At 34.4% G+C, this 12006-nt stretch overlaps 1 protein-coding gene across 19 annotated transcripts in view; it reads right to left on the bottom strand.

The window, feature by feature from the left end:
- PUM2 (pumilio RNA binding family member 2) overlaps positions 1–12006 on the bottom strand; it is a 76708-nt gene that overhangs the window by 16617 nt on the left and 48085 nt on the right. For 10 of the 19 annotated variants that reach the window (XM_070732813.1, XM_070732815.1, XM_070732817.1 and 7 more), the window contains exons 12-13: positions 10546–10827; positions 7782–8018 (exon numbers count right to left, since the gene is read on the bottom strand). In XM_070732813.1, coding sequence (XP_070588914.1) covers positions 7782–8018; positions 10546–10827 — 519 coding nt within the window. The remainder of the gene's footprint in view (positions 1–7781; positions 8019–10545; positions 10828–12006) is intronic. The other 9 variants (XM_070732822.1, XM_070732820.1, XM_070732821.1 and 6 more) reach the window with 1 other exon arrangement.

Here is a 12006-nt window from a genome sequence, read left to right as displayed (position 1 = left end):
CAGGAAAAGACAGGAGTTGTTAATTTTATTTAATTGAATGCAATGCCAAAACATCATGATATTCAGAGTTTAGAGAACACTCCTATAATAATGCAGTTGAAACATTTCAAATGTTTTGTAAAATCTGGAATACTGGTTTGTAATGCACTAGCAATTTCATCATGAAGTGTATTATATTTATTGTCTTATAAAAACTACTGCTACAGAAAAAAGAATTCAAAACTAAAGATTAAATGTATTTATAAAGTTAAATGCCTCTAAACCAAAGGTTACATTAACATTTAATAACCTACAACCTAAAATTCTAGTTTTAAGGACTGGTATATGAAGAGTCTCCTGGATGAATAGAAGATCCTTCTACTTGCGCCAAGAGTTACTCAAAGTTGTTTGTTCTTTTTCCTCTATACATATCTCACACAGTTCCCGTGGGGACTCCAAATCCACAAAGATGTCTTTAGAAAGACCTATTCTCTCAGAAAATGTTCTCTCAATCTGCCCAAACTAGACTTCTCTTAACCATTCATTTTATTCAAACCTCCCACTACATTTTACAAAATTTGTTCTGTATTTTTTTAAGAAATATGACAATAATGTCTATCTGATAAAATTTTAAAAACCTGCTGTTGCATTAGTTATTTGAAAATAACTATATAGCAATAGCTTTGTATCTAAAACTAGATCCCAAAGATTGTTTATGCTCCTTTTCTTAAAGTTCTGACAAATGAAACTAATGGTTTCTTGTTCTGGAGATAACCCTGAATAGAGATGAAATATATTATGTGCATAAGGTTATTAATACAAGCATAGAAAGATTACTAGTTGAAATCTTGTTAAGTGCATTCACAATGTAAAAACCAAAGGTGACAGCAAAGTTTATTTAGAGTAAAGCATTTTTTACCATTTCCAATATTTGAAATAACTACCTAAAGTCTGCATCTACAGTAGTAAATTTTTATAGGAATGAAATTCTTATGAATTTAATGATGTAAACAGCGCACACAATCAAGGCAAAATAAACAAATCAGGACTACCTTGCACACAATTTGCTTTCATGAACTAGATATTTGTAATTTGTTATAAAATGTATGCAATTATAAAGTTTTACACCAGTGTTAAGTAAGGTTACTAAAAACATATGCCATGTGACTGGATATGCATCTAGCACATGATAATTAATGTTATTAAAAATATCTTACTAAACCTATTCGGAAAATTGTCCCTGGAAACAATTTTTTTTCTATTAATATTTGGCAGTTTTTATTAAGAATGGAATAGATACAAGTTTACTTTCATTTTATATTTTACAAAATATCCAGACTTAACGTCTTTCTGTAAAATAAGGCATGAATAAATCCATTTTATCATCATCTTCATAATTACACAAACAGACAAGTTTATGAGAATTACTGAAATTCAATAATACATGGAAAGACCATGATAATGGGAGGCATAACATTAGCAGAGGTGGCAACAGCTTATTGGTCCAGGTGGGAATGGAGCAAGGAAAGGCAAAGAAGCAGGGAATGAGCAAAAAGGCTGCAATAACAATTAATTTAAACAGCACAAAGATTAATACACCAAGAAAAGAAATGAATTTTATTCTAAGATACTTTTAATCAAATTAAAGCATTAGGAGCCATGGTGGTGCAGTAGGTAGAATGCAGTACTGCAGGCTAACTCTGCCCATAGCCTGGAGTTCAATCCTGACCAGCTCAAGGTTGACTCAGCCTTCCATCCTTTTGAGGTCAGTAAAATGAGGATCTCATTTACCTCAACTGAGGTAAAATTATTGGGGGCAATATGCTGACTCTGTAAACTGCTTAGACCAGGGGTGGGCAATTAATTTTGACATAGGGACGCATGAGAAATTGGGATGGTTTTAGAGGGCCGGACTAATATAATTAACTCAGTTCTACCCAATACTGTATATTATTGGGTAGAACTGAGTTAATTATATTATAATTATAAATTATATTATATATATAATTATATATTATATCTTGAACACACAGTTCTTATCTAGAAAAGTTGGACTGACCTCCGTGAGCTGGTCACAGACAGCAGGCGGGCCGCATCCAGCCTTTGGGCTGCATCTTGCCCAGGTCTGCTTAGATAGTGCTATAAAGCACTATAGAGCACTTTATAAGTCTAAGTGCCATTGCTATTAGCTTATTCTCTCTAGCATAACGAAAATGATATACAGTGTTCCCTCAATTTTCGCGGGGGATGCGTTCCGAGACTGCCCGCAAAAGTCGAATTTCCACAAAGTAGAGATGCAGAAGTAAATACACTATTTTTGGCTATGAACAGTATTACAAGCCTTCCATTAACACTTTAAACCCCTAAATTACAATTTCCCATTCCCTTAGCAACCATTTAGATTATTACTCACCATGTTTATTTATTAAAGTTTATTTAAAAAAAATATTTATTAAAGGCGGATGAAAGTTTGGTGATGACATATGACATCATCGGGCGGGAAAAACCGTGGTATAAGGGAAGAAACCGCAAAGTATTTTTAAATTAATATTTTTGAAAAACCATGGTATAGACTTTTCGCGAAGTTCCAACCCGCGAAAATCGAGGGAACACTGTACAGTTAAAAACGTCTTTCTGTAGAAAGAGCAATCATGGCAGGAAATTTCTCTCTATTTGTTTGTATGGCAATAATTAAAATAATTAACAGGTAATAATCTTTGTCTTTAGCCTATTCGAAACTTGAGAATTTATCTCATAATGACAATGCTATGAGACTTGGAACATAGGATTCTGTCCTCTCAAATATCAAGGGAGACTTCTAATGCCCACAAGAAAAATCCACCGTTGAAACTCCTGTGTTACTAAAGAATACCTGAGGCTGAGCCGAAGGCTTTCGCCTAAGATATATTAGTTTTTAGTGGTGTACAAAGCATTCAGACGCACAAGCAAGGAATCTCTTTTTAAAGTGTTTAAGAAGCAACACTTTTGGCTATGATTCATGCAGCTGTTTCCCTTCCTATTGCAAATCTCTGACCATGCAAAGTTGTATCCCGCAGGACTGCAGGCTTTGCAGAAAAATATCAGATCTAACATAGTAATTGGGGGGGGACGGGACACTATTCCATTAGAAGAGCATCCTGAGCAGAAAAGGAGTATGCTTTCGTTGGAAAGAGAAAAAATAATAGGTCTATTTTGCAATTTAGACATTTAATTAAAAAAAAATTCAATAAAAATGTACTTCTGAACTTGTAATGATTTGGATAATACTTGCTTTCTACAAACTATAAATAAAAATGTGTATTAATTTTAAATGTGCTATGTATTTTAATACTCGTGAGAAATGTTTTAAAATGTTTAAATCAAACATTAAAATAGTTTTGGTTTAGAATCTATCACCTAGATTTAAATGTGGCACATTTTGTAAAGTTATTAACAGATACATAAAGTTCTTGTGAGAAGTCTTACAAATATTTTTCAGAATGTGTGCTGAAAAGATGAACAATTGATGCCAAGCCAACATTGAACATATGTATTTCTTATTTTGTCTTTAGTCAGGTATTTTTCAAAGTCTAGATAGGCTTTGCACTTTTGCAATGATGTTTACTCCTTGCGTATGTTTTTATAATTTTGATCAAATCCTACTGCAGACACAAGTGAGTAAATGATTCTATTGCCATTTTAAATAGAAACATAGAAACATAGAAGTCTGACGGCAGAAAAAGACCTCATGGTCCATCTAGTCTGCCCTTATACTATTTTCTGTATTTTATCTTAGGATGGATATATGTTTATCCCAGGCATGTTTAAATTCAGTTACTGTGGATTTATCTACCACGTCTGCTGGAAGTTTGTTCCAAGGATCTACTACTCTTTCAGTAAAATAATATTTTCTCATGTTGCTTTTGATCTTTCCCCCAACTAACTTCAGATTGTGTCCCCTTGTTCTTGTGTTCACTTTCCTATTAAAAACACTTCCCTCCTGGACCTTATTTAACCCTTTAATATATTTAAATGTTTCGATCATGTCCCCCCTTTTCCTTCTGTCCTCCAGACTATACAGATTGAGTTCATTAAGTCTTTCCTGATACGTTTTATGCTTAAGACCTTCCACCATTCTTGTAGCCCGTCTTTGGACCCGTTCAATTTTGTCAATATCTTTAAATTGTTTGCTATCAATTAATTTGAAAGTTTATGCCTATATGGGTGAGAACACAAAATTAAAGCTGAACACCAGAATCCAGTGGATGTTCCAAGCCCAGCACTGAAGTAAGGAAGACTGAAATGTTTATGGATTCATCTTTTGCTCTTCTCTATGACCGGTCAGAATCAGAACACGTTATACAGTATAGTACAAATTATGTCCAATAAGTAATAGATAATTCACAAAAACTATATTTTAGCATTTGTTGAAGAATGTACAGTATATTATTTATATATTATACAAATAAAATTGGTTATTTACTTCTGAAGGTTGAAGTACACTCATTTTGATGACATGTTATTTATTTTGAAGTAATAAATAATCTTAGGATCACTTAGTATATATATACTTCACCTAATGTTTGATTCTGAATAAAATCCAGAGAGCCGTGTGCATAAATGAAATAGGAAGGATGAATATTAAAAACTTTTCTTCTTGCACTGGAAGTCCATATTTTTAGGAACAGCCTTCCAGAAAGCACAAGGTTGAAGTTGCAGTGAGAAATGATGCATTATTTGATATGAGAATGGTATTGCAGAAAAATTAGGGATAGGTGAAAAAGTAAAATACTGTATAGCACAATCAAATGTTGTATAGACCAAAACTATGTAGTAGTGCAAAAAGGGTCCTCATTTTGTTTCTCAAGTAGAGATTTTGCTGTAATCAATGAGGGTGACTTCCACATTTTTTTTATTGCCGCTCTATGGGTGTGGCTTATTTTGTGGGCATGGCTTGAGTATCATGTGATGGTAGGCGTGGCTTTGTGGTCATGTGACTGGGTGGAGTGGTTTGACAATCATGTCACGGTGGGGATTGCTAGGTGATCATAAATTCTGGGTGGTCATGTGACTCGGTGGACATGGCCAGATTGACATCAGTCACATCAAGGTTTGGGGTTAGGGTGCTTCAAGGCCTCAACGAAACACAATTTTCCTGTCTATTTACTACTACTGAACATCCAAAATATACCATTTAATCCTACGTATATAAGTCATATGTGTACATATCACACACAGGTACACAAAAATATATATTATCTACTATATATACTGTATGTGCATGTGCATACACACACACAAACACACACACACACACACATTCAACCTCACTGCATTTGGAAAAACATATCCAGAGTCCACTTTCTGCCACACATATAACCATAACATCTATATATTAGAACATTGCACATGCCTTCAGATGTTCTTCCTTAGCTTGCACATCACTGTTAGAGCCAGGAAATGTAATGGATTGAATAAAATGTGGTAAAACCTACTTAACAATACTCTTGCCTAGCAACCAAAATTTTGAGCTCAATTGTGGTCATAAGTCAAGGGCTATCTCTGCCTTCCTCTGTATGGCAGCCTTGTTCTAGTAAACTCCGTCTTCTTTCTGGCAATTTTCCCCCTTTGTTAGAGGAACCAAAATAATCCAGATAATGTAAGATTTCCTCCTGCAGCATGAGTTTGGACTAGATGACCTCCGAGATATCTTCCAACCCTAAATTACTGTGCTGTTTCAAAGTCTCTTCTGAAGCCATATCTAGTGGCAGGGTTTGTGGTGCTTCCTTCCTCTTCTTCCTCTCTCTCTCTCTCCCCCCTTCCCTCTCTCTCTCCCTCCCTCCCTTCCTGTGAAGAACCACAGAAGGTCTTTGGTAGCAGGAGCAAAAGCCAGACGTTTTGAAACTGAGAACATTGATCATCTGACATTCTTAGAGCTCCACTGTTGATTAGTTTAGTCTGAGGATAGCTTAGCAGTCACCTATTATAAACTCTCAACTCAAACTCCATTCACGTGGAGATCCCTAAACAGTGAGGATTGAATATGAGTAAGAGTTTACCCTTCCCTCCCTCCCTCTCTTTCTCCCTCCCTCCCTTCCTGTGAAGAGCCCCAGAAGGTCTTTGTAAAAAGAAAAAAAGACGTATTGAAACTGGGGACATGCCCAATGATCATCTGGCATTCTTGGAGCTCCACAATTAGCTTAGTTTGAGTATATCTTAGCAGTAACGTATAATAAGGTCTCAATTCAAACTCCATGTACTTGGGGATCTCCAAATAGTGAGGGTTTCTTTCTTTCCTTCTTCCTTGAAGGTCCCTCCTGCACCTCTTTTGGGCCTAGCAAGCCTCCCTACAGTCCCCTGGAAGCAAAAAAGGAGCATGGGGAGGGTGCCACATTCCCCTGCACCTCGTTTTGGGCCTAACAAGCCTCTCTACAACCTCCTGGGGGCCAAAAGCAGCACAAGAGATCCTGGAAGCAATCTAACTTATCTCGCTGCCGGTTTGCTTCCTCTCGCGCCATGTGTCAAAAAAAAAAGCAAGCCGAAAAACAGATGGCAACAGCATGCAGAGTACACATGTTCAGAAATATAAATAAATAAAAATAAATAAATAAATAAATAAATTGTTTTAAAAAGAGATGGCGGTGCCCATGGACCCATCTAGGTTCAGTGACATCACCAGAAGGTTGCTATCAGTTTGGGTGAACTAGTCCTAACCCACCCCAGGTGATGAACAATATCCAATTTGCCTTAGGATTCCAAGAGAACTTGGGAGATTTGCAAAGATAGTTTCAAGGATCTTTTTCATTATAAAGTCTCTATGCATGACCATTTATAAGTAGAACTTTAATCCATTTTGTTATTGGAACATAATTTAGTTTTTTTCCTCACTGTAGGCATGCACTTGAACTTTAGAGTATTTATTTGGACAATGTGCCATAACAGAGTAAATTTAGTTTAAGAAAGTTATATGATATGTGGATTTTGAAACATTTTTAGTATTCTAGTTTAAGATCTCGTTTATGCTGAGAGACCTTTCTCTAGTAAAATACCTATACAATAAAGCATATAAAGTGATTTATTCACAATATACATTAAATATATAATTAATAATAGGGAATTATATGACTAAATACTACAAAGCATGCCACAGTATAATGTAATTTTAACATATACTAGTCAACAGTATCAATCTAGATACAAACCATGCTTATACATATCCTTTACTTATTCAACCATGAAATTACTACAGGTGTATGGAAAGAACACATTACAGATTGAATGTCATTATTTCCTGAAAGCCTTTCATTTTTACTTTTTCTTTGTTTTGAAAGTGAATTTGTAAAATTTACTGGGAATTCATTATTCTACTGATTTAAAAGCAGTTTTCTTTACTGCATGGTTTGCTGAGCTTTGCTTTTTTAAAACCAAGATGCAAAACTTGTATCATTATCATGTACTAAAGATTAGCCTAAAGCTGACTCCATTAAAAAAGATGCATGATTTACAGTTATACGGAAAAAAATATACCTTTGCCTGTCATACAACAACAACAACACAACAACCCACTCTTATTTTACTACGTATCAAGATTTCATTTTTATATGAAAAATCTGTAAGGTGGCATGGGCCAGCACTTTGCTGCTCCCAAAGCTGATCACTCTCAATGACCAATCAATTAGCAACATATTGGGACTAGGTCCCCTACACAGTGTTTTACCAAAAGGCAGATTGACATCTTTACCCAACATAAAATATTGATATACATATAAAAATACATATACACACAAACATATACAAACAAAAAAGGGCTTTGTTTTTTTTACCTAAATGCAAACTGGATGAGGATCCATGTGATGAAAGTGATGGCGGTGGCGTAAGTGAATGTCCTGGAGTTTGGCTTGGCAGAGGCATGCCTATTGGGCTTGGAGAGGAGGAAAATCCCAGACTATTGTAAAATGGCTGCCCTATGGGTGCTAGGCTGCTACTAGATCTTTTGTACAAGTCAGAACTAGTAGATAGAGACTCTCTCCTTGTGGCACTACTACTTGCAGAACTGCCAACTGAAGAAGAAATAAAAAGACCCTATTACATACAGTGTCAACCAAAGAAAACCTAGCCCCAACCTACAGCTGGGCAATACAAGATATGATCATATTCATTATAACAATCAAGTTATGCTAGAGACAATTACTGTGATAACCACACATGATTTAATAAATCACAAATGAGTACAAGCATTCCTCAGATATGGAAAAATTTTGAGCAATCTCCAAGTCTTGATTCACTCAAGACTTAGTCACATTTTCATAATATTTGGCAATCTGGAGTCAGGCTTTGGGACCAATAGTTAGGCATGTCTTAATGTGTTAATACAAACCAATGAAGTTTCATCTTAAATGCAAATAATTTCTGTAAATGTCTTCAATTTTTCTTTTCAACTTAGATACTAGTCTGAGAGGGGGAACTACTCAAGTCATATTCTAGGTATGCAACAAAAGTTTTTGTATAAAGAAAGCCTAAATAATGAATTTTTAAATTCTGTTTTACAGCTATTACTAAAATTACCTTTAGATTCTGCACTCTTCAAAAATAAGATATGGTGGCCACACTATACATTCTTGGTTAATAAAAAATAAAGGAATTCAATAAAAAAAACCTAAGATACTTTGAAGGCAAGTCTTAAAATGATTTGGATCACAGACAGAGAATATAGCGATGGGTGAACAAATATAAATAACAAAATTGGATGCATTCATAAACGTATGGTTTAGGAGTTTAAATTAACATTTGTTATATTGTATATTGATTTTACAGAATGTTTTATCTGAGAATTTAACTAATATAAATATTGAAATACAACTTATGAACATTGAGATGTTTAGCCATATTAACAATTTTGTATCCCTATTTGGCAAATATATATTTTATTTTAGAATTTCTTAATTTCAGTCTAATGCAGAAAAAAATAAACTACAATGATTTCTAAAGATTAAAATAGTATTGTGAGCCAATTAATTTAATAAGCACTAATATACGGGGGGATGAATTGTTCTTTCAAAATTAAAATGAAATATGGATCGATATTTTAAAATCCTGATTCAGCTGTCGAGCTCCTCAGATAACTCTGACAAATCACTTAATCTTGTCTCCTTGAGATAATGTTCTAAGAGTAACAGGCAAAGGTATTTTTTAAAAAATAGTATTTCAGAAATTTACATTTTAAGACTACTTGAGAATTATTGTATTCAAAATGCAATGAAGGGAAAATGAGTGATAGATACAAAAAGTCTATGTCTTATACAGTTTTAAAAAACTAATTATGGATTTGTTTGAGTCGAATACTCATATAAAGCATTAATTATTCATAAAACTGCAGAAAAACTGCAAATAAGACTTGTAAGCCTACAAGTAAAAATATATTAACGATATTATTCTCCTTAAGTAAAAAAATCACAGAAGATTCCTCTTTGATTATGCCATTAATAACTTTCAATAATAACTTTCAATAAAAAATATGTAATGAATGACTATGCATTTATTAGATCCTTTTAAAATAATGTTTTCTATTTATTAATTTCAGTGGACATCAACCAAAATACAAATTCTACAAGACAAAAAATGATGAGGAGTTGCTTATAACAATCAATATGAAGAGCTTTAATAAGTCCATAAATATTTAAAAAATTGTTTCACATGGGACATTTTCCAAGATCAAGGTGTGCAAGCCCATTTTTATACAGTGCACAAAATTGTGTGTGCTTCTTCATGACTTAGCCTATGCAAAATAAACAATTCAGACATTATCTGCATCAATAAATGTCATGTTATCCAATGAGAAAACAATTTGCACAATCTATGAACTTTATGAATTCTAAAAGGAGGGCCATGTACCATCACTGTGAATAAAGTAGTAAAGATTACACAAGAGAAACTATTAAAAATGACAAGATTTAGCATCTGTGAACTGAAACAATTAAAACAATGTTTACCTACTGCAAGGTGTTTGAAAGACAAATGCTATACGGATTTCCAAGACAACTGCAAAAGAACATCTTTTGCCTCCATATTGAAGCAAAATATCTTTAAGCAGGAAATGGAAGGTATTTGTTTATACTCTCGCATACTGTAGGATACCTGGCTTAAACAGTAAAGAATGCTCAACATAGTCGTCCAGGTGTTCTTGAGAGCATCCCTGCAACACTGAGAAAGGAAACTATTGTTCACTTCCAGCAGTCCTCCTGATAACTGACCAAGCTGGAGAGAGGGGGAAGCAAAGTGAAAGGATATTTCTTGCCCACCTCTGGAACAAAAGTAACCCTTTTAACACTTATGCAATGATCCTTAATATAAAATCACAGGAGCACAAAAATGGGCTATTTAAAAATCCCTAAAAATGCGAGTTAGCTCTCATAATCACTAATGCACGTTGTTGCTCATATGCAAGATCTGCCTGGTCCAACTGACTTTCTTTCAAATCAAGAGATAGAAATCCAATGCATCCAAATAATTTTTAAAAAAATCATTTGAATTACATTAACCCATACAACCTCTTCCCCTGTTTTCTTTCTTTAAAAGTTAACAACTTACCGGTTGAGCCAAATCCACCAAGTGCAGACCCAATGGCAGCTCCCAAGGAGCTGCTACTTCCAAAGCCAAGAGATGTGTTTCCTGGTTGACCAGGACCATGTGAAAAGAGTGAACTGCTCTGAGAATTATTGGTCAAAGTATTGTTGCCATAAAATGAATTAGACTGTAGACTGTTGTTTGTCTGTTGTTGTTGCTGTTGAGGCTGAGGACCAAGGGGCCGAAAAAGCCCATTTGTGGTTCCTGTGATATTGTTTGCTGTTCCTCCAGCTGAAGCTGCAGCAGCTGAAAGACACCATGGGTTTTCAATAATCAGTAGGAATGTAGAACATTTCAAGTTTTAGAAAGCACTTATACTTTTCCATAATGGCAAATTTTCAATACGAAGAGTAACGATGCCTAAGAAAAAATACTAGGGGTACATCAGTATTCTGAGAACACTGTCTTTTAAATAAATGGGAGCTGTTTCACTCAAATAGCTTAAGTGTCCCTAAAGACTCTCGTCCTGTGATGGACAAATGCAAAGATCTGTACTAGGCTCTGACAAATATTGTTGATAGTTTGAGATTTTCAAATTCTAAAATGCAAATGCAATGGCTCTTTGGTTAGTCTGTGAGCTTTAATATGTGTATCTATATGCACTTAATGAAGTGAAAGTTCATGCTGTATGCTAAATATAAATACTACATTGTTTGTTTCTTGAGCGACACTGGCAGGTTACCAAATGCTTGAATTAGAGGCCTCAAGTCAATAGCCAGAGAATAATATTTTTGCTGCTAATGCTATTCAGTTATTATTGTGTCTATGCTCAGCTTCTATACTGCTTTTGATTTTATTATCATTCCCTTTGCCATTTTTTCCTGTAGGCTAGATGATAAGTAGCATGGACTATCATTTTATTTATGTTTAAGGAAGAAAATCAAGGGAATGAAGAATAAACTTCTTATCTAATATTTGCTATAGTGGAACATTGTATGCATTACATGTTTTGTTCCTTTCGAACAGAGTCAGCTTAGAATACAACATGCTTTTATTAAGGCTGTTTTAATTAGGGCTCAATATAAAAATACTTCATATCCACTACAAAGTTATTGTGATGGCAGCAATATACTATAATCTATCTAAGAAAAATTATGAATATTTAATTCAACTTCAAATGTTATACTAATGATATGGTTGACAGCTGTCTTCCTGCATAAGCATTAAGAAATATTACGGCATAATCATGTAAAATTATAATTAGCAGTCAATATAGACTATAAAAATATGTTTAAATGAAAATGACAGGAGAGTCAGAAGGGTGACTTTTCTTTCCACTCTGTAGATAAGTGTTAGACAAGCTGAAAGCAATAGGTCAAGAATTTCTGTGGGCAGATCAAATATATATTCATCCTGTGGTCTTTCCCCTTCATAAAGACATCATAACTTTTGGGGGTGGGGAAGGAAGATAGAAGAATATGGTTC

Source organism: Erythrolamprus reginae, chromosome 1, assembly GCF_031021105.1.
Source record: "Erythrolamprus reginae isolate rEryReg1 chromosome 1, rEryReg1.hap1, whole genome shotgun sequence".
NCBI classification, from domain to species: domain Eukaryota; kingdom Metazoa; phylum Chordata; class Lepidosauria; order Squamata; family Dipsadidae; genus Erythrolamprus; species Erythrolamprus reginae.
The sequence above is the reverse complement of the archived record's forward strand: the minus strand, read 5'-3'. Positions and strand labels throughout refer to the sequence as shown.